We start from the raw sequence: 20993 nt of genomic DNA, 5'->3' as shown, positions 1-20993 counted from the left end.
GGCGTGCGGCATCATTAATAAGGAATTAGTTTAGTAAAATATACATCTATATAAAGCTTTTTTAAAGGATGGGTAAGGTCAATACAAGTCAAGTAAAGTGAAAAGAAAAAAATAATTGAGTATATTATTTACATTTTGCCTTTAATAAAAAATTAATAAACATTGACTAATTATTAACATAGAAAATCTGAGGGATGAACATATACACATACTTAAATATTATGATTACCTAGATTGATTCTCTTTTTTATTTATTGAAGAGAGATTAATATTTAATTATTAAAAATAATAAATAAAAATATGATAGTCAAAACACATGATTTCTCAAGTGACGGGTAAATAAAAAAATATTAAAAGTAAAGTGGACCAAAAAGAATAAGTAAGTACTACAATTTATAATTGGCTGATTACTCTTTTGATATAGAGAGAAGTTGAAGGATTTTCACCTTCAAAAGTTTTCATCACGAGATTACAAAAGAGAGATAATGAATAAAACAAATTTGCGTCGAAGAAGAGAGTACTTAATTTCGTAACACTCAAATTTGTATATATAATTATAACTATAGTCATAATACATAGAATATAATTTTGTACATGATGCTATAGTACATGACATGTATTTGTACACAACTTCTTTATTAAAATACTTTAGATCACCTATAAAATCATATTGTTGAACCCTCGTTTTTTTATTCATTCATCTAATTGTAACATAGAAAAAAGAGGATGAGGACAATGATCAAACCTCCAAACAACACAATGACTGTAATGATAATACACAACTGCTACAAATCTCCTCCTAATACTAGTAGTCACATTCTGTCAAGTTGAAAAGGTTCCTTCATCTTTTCAGGAAGATGTTGAAAAGAGTAGAAAGAACATGTTATAGCTCCATTAATTTGTAGATGCAAGTTTAGCCATGAAATCCTCTACTTGATTAGCATCCTTATAGAAATATAGTCCACATCTCCATTCTTCATATTGTTTCTAATATCTCCGATCATCATTTTCAGCTTGAGGTTATGTTTCCCATCTTGATCATATCGCGGTAAGCTTGAGGTTGTCCCATGTGCCCATTCTTGAACCAGTCACTTCCTGCATATATATATATATATAGTGCGCATAGCCTTGTGCGCTAGTAATTATAACAAGGAATATATATATATGTTATACTGAAACAAAAAGAGAAAAATAAAAACAGCTACGACTATAATAAAATAAACACTACAAATTAAAATATCCATAAAACAAAATATAACAAGAACTTCAAAGTATCGATAGTCCAACACATAACATAAAACATCAAATTAAAATTGTTCAAATTTTGATTAATCAATAATCTTATCATCCATCTTCCTCGGTACTTTGTCACCGTTACTACTCCTGCAACAGCCTCAATGATCTCTTCATGGCTGGTCCTTCGAGGGATGATGAGTCTCTTTCCCAGTGCTTTCAGCCGATGGAATGAATCCTCCAACCGATGATATGCATGATCCTTCACCAATCACGTCGCGTATAGCTGGACGTGGTTCTGCAGCAGCAACCTCTCCTACTACTTGTGCTTCCTCGTTCTCCAAAACCTGATCTTTTGGCTCATCCTTTGGTGGTATGTGCACATCAACTGTCAAACATATACCGAGATTATTTATAATTATATTTTAAAGACTCAGGTATAAATAAATATTTAAAACTCAATAATATATATATGTGCATTTTCTTTCTTACCACGGTATGATGAATTTAGATGGGGATTCATCATATTCCTAGAAAAGCTGGATTGACCTAGGCGAGTGCCATTTCCCTTTCGCATCTGATTATTCCCCTTGGAACTAATTGTGACGACCATTCCATCATCTTTGATATCATAGTTCTTGTTTTTCATATATCAAAGAAAGATAAACAATCGTATTAGGAAAACTCGTACATATTTGAATTGAGAATAAAATAAAAATAAAGAGAATTTTCTAGATAGACAAATAATCAAATTAGAAAAACTTACATCATTCATATACTTAGAGAAACTTTTCTCAAATGAATCACTATAGTTAGATCCTTTTGATGAAGCCATAGCTGCTTAAAAATAATTTGAGACTTAACAAGCAAGATTGAGTGATAGGATGGGAAAAATCAATAATGCAAGAGTTCTATTTATAGCTTTCACTTGCAATCTAAAGTATTGTTATTAAATATAGTAATTATTAAAAAGTTGACTCACTTACCAAATTTTCATAAGATGTATTGCTATAATTAATGTAATTTTCTAAAATATATATTTTGTTAAAATTGTTTTTTAGAAGCAATTAATTAAGGATTATAACATAGTTATTAATGAATTGAATTACATGCAAACTGATAAGAATATTTGAATATGAAAATTACTATAATATATGTTTATAATAATAATAAATAAAAAAATTGATGTTATACATGGTATAGCATTGATTCTTAGCTAGTTATTATCTTTTTACTTAGAGTTTAAGTTTTGCGCATTGTCAATGTACAACATTTTTAACACTACCAGGTTATTTCAAGGTAAATATATTACCTTTCTTGTAAAATTCTAATTTATAACTGGAAAAATTGCAAATGAAAATTGAATTCTAATTATAAGTAACACGGGAAAAAATAATTTTTTATTAAAATATGATGTTTTAACGGGTTTCATCCTAGTAAAGTAATTATTCGATCAACACTTAATTACTTCATAATTGAAATATGTTATCTATTTAAGTATATATTATTTTCTCTCAACATCATGATAAATCAACCACTACAAGTAATTCTTCTATCCTCAATATTACGAATATTTAAATAAATAATTCATTATCTCAAACATCTAATCATATACTAAACTTTTAGCGGTAACACGATTTCTATTATTAGCCCTCTGACTAGAGTTCTTATCTCAAGGAATAGGACAGAATGACTCTTTAATTCACTTATGGTCAAGGGTAAAAACAAAAAATATATTGAGTTGAGATATGAGAATGATTTTTCAATTTTATATTAGTTTTTTCATATATGTTTAATTCAAAAATGTTATTAGAGTTAACTATATGAATTATTTGTATCAACTTCGATCCACATTTAAGCTCATTTTATTTTTCTACTTAATGATTGTCTATCTTATTATTATTATTATTATTATTGTTATTATATATATATATATATATACAGGAGTCTATATATAGCTATTCTAGACAAATTTCCTAATTTGTTTAATGTTTTACTATAAAATTATATGAAACCTCACACGAGCTATTGAATGGATTCTGTTTGTTTAGATGGCAGAATAAAATGCTTTTAAGAACAAGATGGTTGAAAAGGTTGATAATTAAGCATGAAGGGATTTTGAGAAACTTTTGCATCATGATTAATGAATGGAACCCCTCATGCATGAGTTTAATATTAGATCGATACTTTCAAGTTTTAATATCAGTTTAATGACCATATGCATGGTGGGAGTTTTAGTGTATTGGACTATGTTTCTATTTTAGTCCACCATTTGAATAGTGTGTTCACAAATCAAAAGTCAATAAATTGAATCGATAATATGTTAATTCAAATCAAATTAGAGTTCAAAAGCATCATTAATTATAATCAGGTTAGTTTACTAAAATGCATCTCTATTTAAAGTTTTCTTAAGGAATAGATTAGGTCAACACGGGTCAAGTAATAATATGAAACAAAGGGAATAATTCATGAGTATATTCTTCACATTTTGCCATAGTAATAATTATTTTTGAAAGTAATAAACATTGACTAATTATTAACATAGAAAACCTTAGGGATGAACATATATATTTATTTATCCATTCATCTAATTGTAACATACAAAAAGAGGAGGACAATGACCAAACATCCCAAACAACACAATGACTGTAGAAAATAGTCTACAAAACGATACACAAGGCGTGAAAAAAATCCTCAATGATGCTACAAAATATATATATATCAGCTTACAAAGAAATTGGATTCGCCATGTCTCATCCTAATTAAACATCTGGCCATAAAATCCGTTGCTTGGTTAGCCTCCCTCTAGCAATAATGTACAAAATCTATATCTGCATATATTCTTCAGCTTGAGGTTGTCAGTATGCCCATTGTTGAGGCCATTTTGAATACACCAATCACTTCCTGCATATATAGAGCACATTGCCTTGTGCGCAAATAATTATAACAAGTAATATACTATGTTTGAAACAAAAAGTAACTTCAACTATAATAAAACAAACACATAACAAAATATCCATAAAACATGGTTTCTCAAGTGGAATGTAAATAAAAAAATATTTAAAGTAAAGTGGCCCGGAGAAAATAAGTCAGTACTACCGTTTATATTTGATTGGTTACTCTTTTGATATATAGAGAAGTTTGAAGGATTTTCACCTTCAAATAAGCTTTCATTACATGTATTATTTGAGATTACAATAGAGAGATAATGAATAAAACAAATTTGGGTCAACATTAGAAGACGTAACACTCAAATTTGCATATATAATTATAACTTTAGTCATAATACATAGAATATAATTCTGTACATGATGCTACAATACATGACATATATTTGTACACAACTACTTTAGTACTAAAACACTTTAGTTAAACTAGAAAATCATATTGTTGAACCCTCGTTTTTTTATTCATTCATCTAATTGTAACATAGAAAAAGAGGATGGGGACAATGATCAAACATCTAAACAACACAATGACTGTGTAATGATAATACACAAGGTGTGAAAAAGTCCTGCAAGTGCTACAAATCTCCTCTTAATACTAGGAGTTGCATTTTGTCAATTAGTTGAAAAAGTTCCTTCACCATTTCAGGAAGATGTTGAAAAGAGTAGAAGAAGATGTTATATATCTCCATTTGTAGATGTAAGTCTACATCTGCATTCTTTAGATTGTTTTGTAATATCTCCGATGATATTTTTCAGCTTGAGGTTATGTTGTCTCGTGTGCCAATCTTGATCATATTGCGGTAAGCTTGAGGTAGTCCCGTGTGCCCATTCTTGAACCAATCAATTCCTGCATATATAGTGCGCATTGTCTTGTGTGCTAGTAAACAAGGAATATCTATATATATATGTTATATTGGAAGAAACAGAAAAATAAACACAACTACGGCTATAATAAAATAAACACTACAAAATATAACTAAAATTTCAAAGTACTGCAATTGTTTGATCGATAGTCCAACACATAAAAACACACAAAATATCAAATTAAATTTGCTCAAGTTTTAATTTTGATCAATAAATGATCTTCCTCGGTACTTCATCACCGCTACTACTCCAGTATCAGCTTCTCTTCATGGCTGGTCCTTTGAAGGACGAGTCTCTTTTTCAGGCACCTGATTTTTCTCTTTGCTACTGCTTTCAGCCGATGGAATGAGTCCTCCGACCAATGATATGAATGATCCTTCACCAGTCACGTCACGTATAGCTGGACGTGGTTCTGCAGCAACAACAGCTACTTGTGCTTCCCCCTTCTCCAAAACCTGATCTTCCTTTGGTGGTATGTGCAGATCAACCGTCAAGTGTATTCCGGGAATATCTATAATTATTTTTAGTAGACTTAGTTATAAAATAAGTATTTTCAACTCAGTAATATATATATGCATTATCTTTCTTACCAGCGTATGATGGTGGAACTAGATACGGATACATTATATTATTCCCAAAAAAGGATCGACCTGGATGAGTGTCATTTCGCACCGGCATCTGATCATTCCTCTTGTAAGTAGAAGTGACGACCATTCCATCATCATTGGTATCACCGCTCTTTGTTTTTCATATATCAAAGAAAAATAAACAATCATATTAGGAAAATTCATACATATTTGAATTGAGAATAAAATAAAAACAAAAAGGACTTTTTACATATATATATAGATAGATCCTATTAGAAAAACTTACATCATATGTATCTTCCGAGTAATTTTTCTCAATTGAAGAATCATTGTTAGATCCAATTGATGAAGCCATAGTTGCGTAATTGATTTGTTAAATGAGTAATCAGATGGGAAAAATCAATAATGCAGGAGTCTTATTTATAGCTCTCACTTGCAATCTAAAGTGTTGTTATTAAATATAGTAATTATTAAAAAGTTGACTCTCTTGCCATAAGATTTATTGCTATGATTAATGTAATTTTATTAAAATTTATATTTTGTTAAACTACTTTGCAGAAGCAATTAATTAAGGATATTATAACATTAATGAATTGAATTACATGCATACTGAAACTCCTTTCATCCCCTTTTAGTTGTCATGTTATACTTTTTAAAAGTCAATTTAACTAATTTTCAAAGTTAAATTAGATTACATTAATTCGATATTTTAAACTAAGAATTTTGATATTCAAAAACAATACGAAAAGTACTATAAATTGAAATATTTTGCATATCAGTATGATGAAAAAATAGATCATAAAATGTTAGTCAAAGTTCTTATCATTTGACTCTAAAAAAGGAAATCCTAACAACTAAAAGGGAACAGAGGGAGTAATAATATTTGAATATAAAAATTACTCCCTCCATTCCTATTTATATGTCATCCTTGCTAAAAATATATGATCCTTAATATTTGTCATTTCACAAAATCAATGCATAAATGACACTAGTCTTCCTATTTTACCCTTGTAAGTTACTTCCTCCATCCACTTTCAATTGGCATGTTGCGTTTTTTAAAAGTCAATTTGACTAATTTTTAAAGCTTAATTATTAGACTACATTAATTTGATATTTTAAACAAAAAAAATAGATATTCAAAAACTATATGAAACGCACTATAAATTGCAATTTTTTGCATATCAATATGATGAAAAAATACATCGTAAAATGTTTAGTCAAACTTCTTATAGTTTGAATCTAAAAAAGGAGATCTTGACAATTAATAATGTACAGAGAGAGTATTAGCCTTGAAAATATATATTTGACCAACATAGAAAAATTAAGTAAATAATTATGTTCATTGGTCAAATTAATTAATCAAAATAAATTAATTTATGTTCTCATTGATTGAAAACTTGACTTCAAAAAAACATTAAATTAGGGTAGAATAATAAGCTTACTTAGTTTCGTAATGCACATGATATCTAAAATGGTGGCATATAAATATGAACCAAGAGAGTATTACATACAATATTTTTGCACCATCAGTCATGTATTGTATAATTTTGGTACGTCATCCGGTAGCATTGACCTGTTATAGCATGTTATTATCTTTTTACTTAGAATTTAAGTTTTGTGCATCATGGGTGTACAATTTTTTTACACTATCGAATTATTTCAAGGGTAATATATGTACCTTTCTTGCATAATTTTAATTCATGATAATAAAAAAATATTAAAAGAAAACTCGATCCTAATTATAAGTAACACAGAAAAAACATGGATTTCATCCTACTAATGTAATTCTTCATCACTAAAATTACTTTATAATTGAAACATGTTATTTATTTAAGTATTATTTTCTTTCAACATCATGGTAAATCAACAACTAAAAATAATTCTTCTATCGTCAATATTATGAATATTAAAAGAAATAATTCATCATCGTCTCAGACATATAATTGATTATTAGGAACTTGTAGTGGCAATCCTATATTTGTAGAGAATGATTAATGTTCAATTTTATATTAGTTTTCCATAAATGTTTAATTCAAAAATGTAATTAGAGTTAACCATATGAATAATTTATTGTATCAACTTCGTTCCACCTATAAAAGTAATTTGCCAGAAATAAGAATCATATATATTTTTTTCTGTTACCCCCAAACAAATGGATATTTCATTTTATTGAGTAAAAAACATTAAATTAAAGTACTCCTGCATCATGATTCGTGAATGCAACCTTCATGCATGCACGAGTTTGATGTTAGATACTTTTAAGTTATATATTATATCAACTATTAAGCATTGAATAGGAATAAAACAAAATGTTTGTTATAGTCCTCCATTTGAATATATAGTGTGTTCACAAATCAAAAACAGATAAATTGAATTGATAATATGTAAAATTGAAACAAATTAGAGTTCTAAGGCGCGTAGCATCATTAATAAGGAATTAATTTACTAAATATACATTTATATATAAAAAAATTAAAAGGATGTGTGAGATTAATACGACTCAAGTAATATGAAAAGAAGGGAATAATTGAGTATAATACTTACATTTGGCCCTTAAATTAAGTAAAAAACATTGACTAATTATTAACATAGAAAACCTAAGGGATGAACATATATATTTATTTTTGTAAGGGATGAACATATACATATACTTAAATATTGTGATTGCTTAGATTAACTCTCCTTTTATTTATTGAAGAGAAATTAACATTTTAATGATTAATGATAATGAATAAGAATATGATAGTCAAAAACACATAGTTTCTCAAAAGGGTATGTAAACAAAAAATATTACAAGTAAAGTAGCCCGAAGAGAATCAGCACTACAATTTATATTTGGCAGGTTACTCTTTTGATAGAGATAAGTAGAAGGATTTTCACCTTTGTCATCACAACTCACATGTATTTGAGATTACAAACGAGAGATAATGATTAATTTGTATATATAATTATAACTATATAGCTAGTCATGATATATACCTAAAATATAATTTTATACATGATGTTATATAATACATGACATGTAGTATTTATACACAGCTTCTCTTTACTAAAATACTTTAGTTAAACTAGAAAATCAAATTGTTGGGCTGCTTGTCTTTTTATCCATTCATCTAATTGTAACATACAAAAATAGGAGGGGGACAATGACCAAACCTCCAAATAACACAATGACAGGTACAAAATAGTCTACAAAACGATACACTAGCTAGGCGCGAAAAAATCCTCAATGATGCTATAAAAAATATATATCAGCTTACAAAGAAATTGGATTCGCCATATCTCATCCTTATTATACTAGTAGTCGCGCATTTTGCTAAGTTGTAAGAGTTCCTTTTGTAGATGCAATTTTAGCCATGAAATTCGCTACTTGATTAGCCTCCACATCTGCATTCTTCAGCTTGAGGTTGTTAGTGTACCCATTCTTAAAGCCATTTTGAATACACCAATCATTTCCTGCATAAATAGAGCGCATTGCCTTGTGCGCTAGTAATTATAACAAAGTAATATAATATATTATTGAAATAAAAAGTGAAAATTGAAAACAACTTTAACTATAAAAAAACACACACACACACATAACAAAATATCCATAAAACAAAACATAACAAAAACCTCAAAGTAGTGCAATTGTTCGATAGGAGAATTCAACACATAAAAAAACAAATTAAAATTCTTCATCCATCATCTCCAGCTAGCAGCAGCCTCTCTTCATGGCTGATTTTTCTTGGTACTAACGCTTTCAGTTGATGAAGTAGGTCCTCCAACCGATGTTATGCATGATCCTTCATTAGCCACATTACGTCTCCGTACTGCTATAGCACGGAGGCCAGTTGGTGTTTTAATAACTTCCTTGCAAACGTATGGGGGGAGACCCCACCCCCTTTGTAACACCACTTGTTCACCGTAGTTATAAAAGGGATTCGTATTCATCTCAATTTCAGTTACAAGAGGAGGAGGAGGAGGAACATCATTCTCAACCATGAGATTTGGTGAAGAAGTGTGTTCTTCATCAATGCTGGTATTGTTCTTCATATATTCAAAGGAAGAAAAATTAGATAAGAAATTAAGGAAGTAATAACTTTATTGATGCATAGTGAATGGAACAATCACTAGCGTTTTAATTTGACTGAACACAAAATTTATAACAAAGAAAGGAGATCTTAAAATTAAAGATTTAATTAAACATCTCATGTAAGGTATTAAAATTTAAAAACTTTCTACACAGATAATCAAATTAGAAAGCTTACATTGTTGTTAACCTGAGCAGCCATTTTCCTAATTGAAGCACTATTGCTAGATCCTGCTGGTGAAGCCATGGCTACTTAATTAATTTGAAAGAATAAGCAAGATTAGTATTGCTAAATGAGTGATGAGATGGGAAAAATCAGTAATGTATGAGTCTTATTTATAGCTCTCACTTGTCATCTTAGGTATGGTCATATTTAGTAAAAAATTAACTCACTTGCCAAATATTCATTAAGATTTACTTGGCATACAATTTGACTAGATATACATTTATAAATTTGTTATTTGTTAAAATTGCTTTCCAAAGGAAATTAATTAAGAATTATTAAATTAATGAATTGAAATACATGCAAATTGATATGAATATTTGAATAATAAAATTATTATAATATTTTCTTTTTATCTTATGTAGGGTCCATGTGGATGTTATTATATATTTTGTTTAGGGTGGAAAAAATGAAAACACACTAAAGTTGAGAATGATTGTTAAATTTTTCTTTAACAATAACAATCAATTAGTATATGATAATTCAAAAATATTATTAGGGTTAATTATATTAATCATTTCTATCAACTTCGATCACATTTGAGCTCATTTCATTTTCCTATTTAATAATTATTTATCTTATATATACTGTTATAAAAGTAGAAAGCCCCAATGAAAAAAATTAAAATATGAAAATACGCCTACAAAGTGGAACGACTTTTTAGCCAAACCATCAACAACTTGGTTTGCTTCCCGGCAGCCGTGGGTGACTGAGGATATAAGTGCAATTGAGTCCTTTAATTACTTGTTATTAATGTACCTTTCATTTAATTAGGAACCATTGATATCAATTGACTCCTTTAATATGCACCATTGATATTTAAATAATACAAGTGTCATACATCTAAGTAGGAATTTGGGGAAAATGGAGAGAAGCCGAATCTTACAATATGGAATATTGGTTTTCAAAGATAGCCATGTAGTCTGTTGTCTACACAAGACATTACAATTTCATATCGAAATAAATCGTTTAACTCAAACAAGAGGCAAGAACAACACATCATAATTCATAGCATAGCACACAAAAAACTTGATGCGCAGTTGAACAAGCAAAATACAGACAGCTACAGCTGAATTAACTAAGCATCAAGCAAATCCATTTAGCCTAGCATATCAAAAAAGAGATGCTAGACACAAGTGAAGTACAAATTATAATATACCAAACAATTTATGGGACCAATTTTAACATCGTATGTACAAGGGACTAAGCAACTTGTTCTTCCATCAATTTCCTTTTTTTTTGCGTCTAAGGGAAAAGAGAATGGAAGACAACAGTTGAGAGTCCTTCCAAAAATAAACTCCAAAACAAATATTTCCAACTAAAACTTAATGCTCCTTCCTATTAAGATTTGATGCTTGCCATGTCCAAATTAACAGACTTCATCTTGTCCCCATCAGAAGCTAGTCATATGAAAGAGAATGATAAAACATTACTGTCCAAGATTTCCAAGAAGTCTCTCTACTGCGGCATGAACATTGCCTGCAGTGGCAACCAATGCTCTGATATTTTCTTGAGTGTCAAAGAAACCCATATCTTGCAACTGTGCTAGCTGAGTGGCATATAATTCCTCCGGAGGCACTACAGCAAGACATCAACATTAAAAAGGTGAGCAAGTTAAAATTTGAGAGAGAGTTTGACTAAATAAAGAGGAGAAAATTAACCATTGGATCTGTTGGGGACACCACCCAAACCCCCTGACCCAAGTCCACCAAACATATTCATCAGCATTTCCATTCCCATGTTGTTGTCAAGGGCTGCAATTATTGAAAGAACCGTAATGATGTGAGTCAAACTAAAACTAAACAGCAGCATGCAAAAATAGCATTGTACTTGTCCTCCTATATATCACAAGAAGCCAGAAAAAGAATCAAACTAACCATACATTCCCCTATATGGAGGATATAAAGGATGGATTGTACTGACGCGACTGTATCTTAATATAGCTACATTTCATATCTCAGCATTTCAATAAGGGATGCTGAAGGATGTCACTGAAGCTGAGTATATCTTAGTACGACTAAATTTCATGTGTGTGTCAAAAGTGGAACTACTATCTACATGCTGTTTCATCTAAAAAGTAGCAGAAACTGATGAATGCATTCAATGTTCAGATTCCATATCTAGCCGATAGACTGAACTAACTGGCTAGCGCCTAGACAAACAAATTGGGAGGCACTTAGTCATCTTGAAAGGCAATTATCAGATCACATGACAGGAATGTATGGAGAAACTAAACCACTCCATTAGTTCCAATCCCTACAACACCCATATCCTTGTGTCCCCACCACCCCCAAACCTTTTACCAGCATCCCCAACCTATACCACCCACCCCCAATAGCTTTCCGTTAAAATCATCACCTCAACATGGTGGCAACCCTTAACGTAGCGTCAAGACTCCTTACATGAGAAATCTGTTGATGGATAGAAAATGGATTTAGACAGTTTGGTCCCTAGTTTTGGTATCGAATCATATTTGGTGCAGCCATGATGTTCCTTCTGATATAAATCAGCTAGGTATTATCTCAAAAAATAATAATTTGGTGTAGGCTCTTGACTTTTTGTATATTGACTTAAATCCCACAACATCGGGTTAATTATTGACTTACCTAGGAATCAGTCACAACCGATAAAATAACAACGAATTTCTGCCTAAGAAATAAAGGTGCAAATTGTTAATACTAAACCCTTTTCACAACTACTACTACTACTACTACGCCTAAGCACTCCCAAACAAGTTGGGGTGCGCACGCAATATGAGTCCTAATTTCTCCAATAAATAATAATAATTGAAGTACTATAACAAGACTAAAACTCAACTAGTAGATATCACTCAACATAATTTGACCGCTGCATCTCTAGGTTGACGCAGGCCATGACCATACCATCCCAAGCGATACAGTTCCAATTGCCATTACAACAGTACTTAGTAGTTTTGGAATTAAAAGATATTTTGGGCTGGTAATTATTCCAAAAACTACAGCAGAACCAGGAACGGAGAAATGTTTTCCCCCCTATCCGCCTGACTTTTGGTCTTAAGAGTGTTGGTTTTTACTTTGAAACTCCGGTAAGTGCTTTTAAAACATATGTATAAAAAATAATTCATTTAATTAGCCCCTTCATGCTTACTAGAATTAGCTATTTCGATGTCTTTACTTTTTCTTGATTTTGTTTGAAAGGACGCCATTATTCTCAGGGCCTGATCTGGTCAGTACCCAGCCTCTAGAGACTATGAGGAGTCGTTTGGTGTGAGGTATAATAATCCCAGAATAAAATGTATGATTAAATTATTCTGCGTTTGGTTGGAGATATTAGGTAGTCCTTGGAGTATTTATACCACATTTGTGCCATAGTGATGGGATAAGTTATCCTATGTAACTTATTCCGGGATAACTTGTTCCCAACCAAACGACCCCCGAGTGTAATACTAAAAATAAATATTCAATCAACCTTCTCGCGTTTTATCCTCAATGTGTGCTACCTCAAACCTTCTGGAGAATGTGTCATTTCTAAACTAAACCAATCTTTGTATGACTACACATCCATTTTAGTATCTGCATGTTTGCGACACTCATCTGTGGAAATGTTGAACTTTAGCGGCGCAACATTCACAGTAAAACTTACTTTTCACTTTGATAAACATCCTTCCATCACATAACTACTAGACCCTTTTTGCACAAAAAATTATAGTCTTGAACAAACTTTCAAAACAACGGCAACGGAAATATATTGGCTCTTAGATAAGATTATAACATGACTACTTATTGAAGTAACCTACACACTCCACTGGTAACATTGCAGTTAGGGGTTTGGGTTTGAGGTATTCGAGGGCATAAAATTTACCTGCACCTCCCACATTCTGACCCGGTCTGCAAGAGGGAAAAAGACATTATCTCAGCATGGAGCCAGAAATACCATAAAGTTATCCAAAATGATCCAACAACCATAAAGAAGATCTGAAACATGAAAAAGTAAAGCATGCCCTTCTTCCTTCCTAATTTAAGAATTGAGATGGTTCTCTACTAATGGAAAATTGAAATCTGAGAATATGTCTGAACCAATTTCATTGCAAGTGTATACAAGAAATGCTGACTAATGGGAAATAAGAAAGATATGCAGAAGTTGTAACATAAATCATGAAGCATGCAGAACACCAGCCAAGTGAACTTAAAACATAGGTATCAACTTACTGGTTCGTTGGTTGTCGACCAAGTTGAGACAAAAGCCCTTGCTGGAAAGTCATAAGTTGCTATAAAGAAGCAAAAATAAGAAGTCAGAGGATACATAAAGATTACGAACCAAAATACACCTGAAGTTTTGGTAAATATTATAAGCCACATCAAGAAACAAACACACAGTGACGTCCATTAGGTGTATTAATGTCTTACACTTATTATTTACTTACTTATTTTTGACATGGGATATCTTACACTTAGTTTAATTGACAAGCAAGTCAATTTCAACATTTGGATGAAACTATGACTCCCTGTATGTATTGCCTTGAGTGGTTTGATGTCTTAAAAGTATATCAGTATAATGAAAAATGCAAATTTCAACATCTGGATGAAAGCATGACTCTTGTGTCCATTATATACAAAATCAGAAGATCATAAGAGAAAATGTAATATATCAAAGAGAGAGATATTGTTAAGATTCACAAATCTATGCTTTAATTGGTGGAGAAATTAAAATAAGAAGGCAATATTATGAGTTAAATATAATTCTACAGATAAGAGTTCCATGGTATAGCACAACAATTGTTTCAAATTACTGAAGTTTCCTTTCAAGAAACTGGAAACTATCACCGCTTCATTTGTAATTTTATAGGAAATGGGAGCGACTAATATGCTGCAAGTTTTGATGAATAAGTATATACTTCCCTTAGAGATAAGTGAACTTCATCACAGCTTAATTTTTATGTTATGGAAAATGGGAGAAATTCAGTGATTTAGAGAGGTATAACAGTGGATCTAGAAATGCCCAATCCAAAGCAAAAAAGTACCAAGTGCAGTATATCGATTTCTTACACTTCCCCTTTGACTCACATAGTTAGCTTATGACTTCTTTTGACCAACAGTCTGAACTAATGATAAAGTGTCATTCCAATTGGACATGTTGATGTACATGGCTTGTCTCATCCACAAATAGGTAATGAGGCTAAATTAGTTAAAAGCACACTTATTAGGATTCAATTAACCAAACACCATATTCAATACATCCAATGCACCATACACATCAAGGAAGCAAGATAAAGATAGCAACCAGAAATGATTTACCTGCATTGTCTCAGGGGAAGTCATCTGCCGAATAAATTCAGGATTTTGCATCATTTCTCGAAGATGGGAGTTGGAATCAAGCATATTCCTTAGCTGTGGATTCATCCCAAGCATCTGAACACCAAGATACTACCGAATGAGAACTTGACAAGAAGCTTTCCATAAAAAATAGAAGAAGAGAAATAAAGACATAGATGACTGCAAGCAAGCTTGAAGTCACAAATTATACCTGGTTCATGTATTGAGGATTTGAGAGGAGAGACTGCATCATCTGTGAGACGGCTGGGTTTTGCATCATCTGATTTAGTGAAGTAGCATCTGGCATGCCACCCAGCATTCCCTCAAGATCTGGGAGTGCAAGTCCACCTAAGCCAGCAGGCAGTGGTGCCCTGGTTTCCGCAGCAGTGTTTGACCTAGCAGTGGTATTAGTTTGGCCAGCTCCAGCTGCAAAAAGGCAAAGTAAGGAAAAAAATAATAAAAATTGAACATATAACAAGAAAACCTTATGAAATACCCTGATGCCTAAATACCACCTGCTCAAAGCACCTAAATGAAACATAGAATTACGCATACAGCATGGGCCATGGAGGATGAAAATTCTTGCAAAACAAGCATGAGAAGCTTATGAGAACCTAACATTTTGTTTGTAGTGTGCAATGCTACCCCTGGTGTGTAAATTCAAAACACACATTGCACCAGTCATTCACAACCAATCAAAGCAGCCAAGAATAGAAGTCTTGCAGAAGCACAAGAGGAGGAGAAGTCACTGCCTATTACAAGTGAAACCCGACTTCAATCAAACAAGAGGCAAAGGCCAGCAGAGACAAAAAAAACATGGGGCGATTTCTTCTCATTTGCCAAAGCCATGGCAGCAAAGACCCGTTACATGTGTTTGTGGGAGGTTGCAAGTAACTAGTGGAATAGTCGAGGTGCGCAACCCAGACACCACCGTTATCCCCAAAAAAAACCAAAGAGGTGAAGTAATTAAGCATGTCTAAAGCAAGCAAATTTTGTACAAAATCGAAGGATATGAAATGATAGTAGCTTACTGCCAGCAGAAGCCCAAGGATTAGGAAGTGGATTAGTATTTGGAGCAGGTGTGTTAGCAGTAGCCTCAGAACCAGTAGTTGGAGGATTAGTTGACTGGTTTCTGCCTTGCCCCGCACCCTGAGCCCCCAAAAGAGCTGCGAACGGGTTTGAACCCACATCACTTCTTGCATCTCCACCCATAGTTGTTGCATTTAGGAGAGGCTCTTGGACATTTTCATACATGCGCCTCAGCATGTTAAATCCCTCGGGAGAAGATTCAATATTGCTCATTGCCCTGTCAGTATTACGCATCATCTCACGCATAAGTTCAGGGTTTCGTGCAGCCTCCATTGTCTGACGAAGAGTAGCAGGATCATTGAGAACGTGGGCAAGCTCTGGATTACGATCCATGATCTCTCGCATTTGAGGATTGTTCATAATCATGTTACGGATGATTTCTGGGTTATTCATTAAATTCTGAACGAGAGGCATATTCAGCATGTCTCTCATCATATTGGGGTTTTGGGTCAACTGCTGCTGGACCTGCTCGAAATCCGGAAGGCCAGCTCCAAGTAGACCACCGCCGCCGCCACCACTTCCAAGACCAAGACCAAGGCCCGATCCAGAAAATGGTCCACCTACATTTGGAGCGGCATCAGAGGGTGCATTCTGATTAGCATTTGGATTTCCAGTATTGACTGTACTTGCAGTATTAACAGCGGCAGCTGGTGCAAAACCTCGAACCAAATGGACGGTATGATCTGCCTCAAGACCTATCAACCACATATAAATAAGATAAGCAACACATAAAAGAATATTACTGTGACAGCCTGGTAACATGTCAAAAACATACTTTACGGAGATAGAATATAATCATGTAAAACATAATGACAAGATACTCCATCCATTCCCAATAGTAGGAAAGTGGAACCATATTTCATCCCCAAGCCCCGGTTTTTTACAACTCGGATACCCTCCTTGTCTGTTCTGATCTTTTAGAGGTCGCTATTAACCATCAGCACCTTGTTTCTATAGAGTATAATCCTTGTAAAAGTTTCCTTGGAACACAACTCTCAACTAGGAATCTAGGGTCTGCAGGGCAAGTCAACACATCAGACCTTTCTCTTAAGCTATAGTACTTGCAAATCTATATATTATCACTTCTTATACATTTTTTGGAGATGATGCTCAATCATATGAACAGAAGTCGTTTTCATCATTAGCTATCATCACCATATGAAGTATGAACTGAAGTATGCACCCTTTAAACAGATAAAGCATTAAGTAGAGGTCCTACTTTGTGGCAATACTTCCATACAATTCTACAACCAAAATCAAATGTCGTATCTTTAACTATTGTTCTTGAAGAGCAAGAAAAGAGAGGAATTTTACTGAAAGATTTGGTTCAATAATAACTATTGAAGATTATTGATCAGCTAATATCATTTTCACTGATTTACTATCAACACTTAGGCCCACTTATCAATGAACTTCCCAAAAATCACATTCAGTTCATCACTCCTTAGTTTATCCCCCTCAATTTCTCAGGTAGTCAACAAGGTAATAGTAGCATACAAAGCCTACTTAGTCCATTACCCATTCTAATATGTGTCTCCAAATTCATTACTTGTTCTTCAATGTATGCACACATAACCCTTAATTCCACTTTAAAACATGAAATCATTCTCCACTTTGGCTAACATCTTGTGTTTGTGCATTCTATTTCAAGACTGGACAATAAATAGTGATAAGCACAGATCTTTCTTATTCTTTTTTGTTGATAAAAGGGAGAGAATCACAACACTTTCTTACTGGGTTCATTAGCAAAGAAACTACATATGCAGGAGCCAACCTAAGTCCGTCTATTCATCTTTCTTGAATCCATTAGCAAAGAAACTACATATGCAGGAGCCAACCTAAGTCCGTCTATTCATCTTTCTTGAATCCATTAGCAAAGAAACTACATATGCAGGAGCCAACCTAAGACCGTCTATTCATCTTTCTTGAATTCATTAGCAAAGGAACTACATATGCAGGAGCCAACCTAACTCCGTCTATTCATTTTCTTGAATTCATTAGCAAAGAAACTACATATGCAGGAGCCAACCTAAATCCGTCTAATCACCTTTCTTACCATAAATAGATAAACCCACAAAAATCAAACCTTCTAAACCAGGAGCAGCCTTTACATGTTGCAATTATTATACAGAAAAACCAATAACGACAATCAAGCAAATAGCATGTCACCAATCCCCATGACACAAAAAAAAATTGTCTAATTAAATTAGGGACCTTTTCCAGGACTATACCGCATATCTACTAAGCAGAAGCAATCAAGTCCTCCGTGTATCAAAATCGGAATATAGATGGGGATAATTAATATTACCGTAGCTTGTTAGGGTTTGCTCGTCCTTTAAGATCCGGCCTTTATAGATCAATCTCTGCTGCTCGGCAGGAATGTCGGAGTGCTGAGCAAGGGTGGACTTGAAGGATCCAACACTTGAGTCTAGAGCCACCTGAACGGTAAATTTGGAGCCGTTGGAACATCGGACATTGATTGTAACTTTTTGATCGCCGGTGGCGTTATTCTCGTTATCCTCTTTTGCCGCCGCAGCACTAGTATCACCGCCGCCCATACTCAAAACCCTCCCCTTCAACAATTCGGGAGGCCTGTTGACTAATCAATGGCGAACTGAAACCTGAGATGAAAAGTGATGAAATCGAAATCGCCGATTAATCGGAAACGGGAAAATGAAGAAGAAGCCCTAATTCAGATGATTTCACGATTTCAGGGCGAAACTGGTGAAGCGAAGATAATAAAGAAAAGTAAATGACAGAGACTCTTTTATTGCGTTTTATTATATTTGTGAAAATAAAAACCAATTTATACTCCTACTCCAGATACCAAATCACCAAAAATGTATAATTCAGTGTATTTCTGCAGTTCACTTTTGTTTATTTATTGTATATTAACTTTTTATTTTATTTATAAAAATATATTTCTTTAGTTCATTTTTATTTATTCACTATATTAAAAATAGTTATCCAATAATATTTGTATCTATTTTATCTTTGGTATTAAATACTACTTCATTATTAAGTATTTATTTTTAAATTATTTCTCAAAATTAATAATACTTACCAATTAATATAAATTTATACAAATGGACAAATAAAAATAAAACATACTCCATCTGTCCCTAATTACTTATCCACTTTTGAATTGGCACACCCATTAAAAATCAATTAATGACATAGTGAGTTTATCATTCTACTCCTATTAATAATGAAGTGGATGAAAAATTCTGCATTTTTCAAAGTAATTAGTCATTTAATTGAGGGTATAATAGGTAAAAAAAAATTGTCCTTTCTTGATTTGTCAAAATGGACAAATAATTAGGGACAATTATAAAAGGAAACGTAGACAAGTAATTAGGGACAGAGGGAGTAAAAATTTAAGTAAAAAAGATATATTTAGTAATTTTAAATTAAAAATATGTGTAATGTATTACTTTCTCCGTCCAATCGTAGTTGTCCACTATATTATTTTGGGATGTCCAACAATACTTGTCTACTTTATGAAATCAATAGATAATTTTACCCTTAGTATATAATTTACCGTTATTATTAATTATAGTCATTTCCTTATTACATTTTTCAAAATATTGTATTTATTATATTCAAAGTGTGATATAGTAAAATTACCCTTCTATTAATAGTATCTCAAGAAGTGTGCAAAGTCAATAACGACAGAACAACTATTGCTGGACAGGGGAGTAAATTTTTTTAAAATTTTATAATTTTAAATATGTGATATGAGATGTAATTATTTAGAATATGACATTTTGTTTACAGAGATTTTATTTTTATTTTTTTAAAAAAAAACATAGAAGTAATAAAACAAACCAATAAGAATCGAAGGTGCCTTGAAGTCGGAGAAACTAGAAAACAACGATATTAAGGAATGGTGGGGTTCCACCGGCATGGAGGGTACTGCAATATGGTTATTGGTTGGTGGGTGAAGTGAACATAAATATTGTCTAATTGTCTCTTCTTTTTTTTTCTTCAAAACTATGCAACATATTCTAGTTCTTGTTGCATGAGCAATATTAGAGTTAGGAGTTAAAAGGGCAATTTTTTTTCTTTAAAAAACATAAATAGCATATCAATTTTTTTTAATCAAAAGGGTAAAATTGCTTTTGATATTTTTCGAAAAAAATTGACTCCGTCTACTCCGTTAAAATAAACAAAAATCTCTGCCCCAACAGTGATTTTGTCGATTTTTTTCTCTTAAAATCGCTGCCTTAGCAGCACATTTGTCAAAAAAAAAATTAAAATCGCTACACCGGCAGCGATTTTGTCAATTTTTTTATTTTTAAATGGCTGCTTGAGCAGCTTTTAAAAATAAAAAATAAAATATGCAGCGATTATCTTTTATTTTTTTTATTGTTCTTTTTAAATTTTTTCCAAAACTTCTTTTAAAAAAATTAAAGACACTTTGGAATAAAAAAGGTTTTGGAAAACTTTGAAAAAATGTTTTGGAAAAAAACCCTGCTCAACAGCTATTTAAAAAAAGTATATAAAATTTAAATAAAATCGCTGCTTTGCAGCAACTTTAATTTAACTTATTTTATATAATATAAAAAAGAAAGAAACGCTGCTCAAACAGCGATTTATTTATTTTATTTTTAAAAAAAAGACAAAATCGTTGCCGGTGCAGTGATTTTTCTTTTAAATTTTTTTGACAAATTCGCTGCCACATTT

General features: G+C 32.2%; 1 protein-coding gene across 3 annotated transcripts; it reads right to left on the bottom strand.

The window, feature by feature from the left end:
- Positions 1 to 10967: 10967 nt before the first annotated feature.
- Positions 10968 to 19095, bottom strand: LOC102592394 (ubiquitin domain-containing protein DSK2b-like). Of its 3 annotated transcripts, none has more exons than XM_006340768.2 (8): positions 18616 to 19095; positions 16250 to 17002; positions 15430 to 15644; positions 15201 to 15314; positions 14115 to 14173; positions 13768 to 13793; positions 11589 to 11681; positions 10968 to 11505 (listed from the first exon to the last, which is right to left on the bottom strand). In XM_006340768.2, exons 1-8 carry the CDS (start codon positions 18863 to 18865, stop codon positions 11357 to 11359), a joined length of 1659 nt encoding a protein of 552 aa, XP_006340830.1. In that variant the 5' UTR covers positions 18866 to 19095; the 3' UTR covers positions 10968 to 11356. The 3 variants fall into 3 exon arrangements, with proteins under 3 accessions (XP_006340830.1, XP_006340831.1, XP_015160586.1); XM_006340769.2 differs by having other exon boundaries at positions 16253 to 17002; XM_015305100.1 differs by lacking the exons at positions 10968 to 11505; positions 13768 to 13793 and having other exon boundaries at positions 11592 to 11681.
- Positions 19096 to 20993: the final 1898 nt, after the last annotated feature.

This window comes from Solanum tuberosum, unplaced genomic scaffold (genome assembly GCF_000226075.1).
Source record: "Solanum tuberosum cultivar DM 1-3 516 R44 unplaced genomic scaffold, SolTub_3.0 scf00020, whole genome shotgun sequence".
Classification (NCBI taxonomy): domain Eukaryota; kingdom Viridiplantae; phylum Streptophyta; class Magnoliopsida; order Solanales; family Solanaceae; genus Solanum; species Solanum tuberosum.
This window is presented reverse-complemented; position numbering and strand designations above follow the sequence as displayed.

Excerpts from the sequence above, each read along its gene's own strand:
- LOC102592394 (XM_006340768.2), bottom strand. The coding sequence starts at position 18,865 with ATGGGCGGCGGTGATACTAGTGCTGCGGCGGCAAAAGAGGATAACGAG. Across the intron at positions 13,794-14,114 it reads GGTCGACAACCAACGAACCA|ACCGGGTCAGAATGTGGGAG; the intron begins GTAAGTTGATAC and ends TCCCTCTTGCAG. Across the intron at positions 11,506-11,588 it reads TGTCCCCAACAGATCCAATG|TGCCTCCGGAGGAATTATAT; the intron begins GTTAATTTTCTC and ends GTCTTGCTGTAG.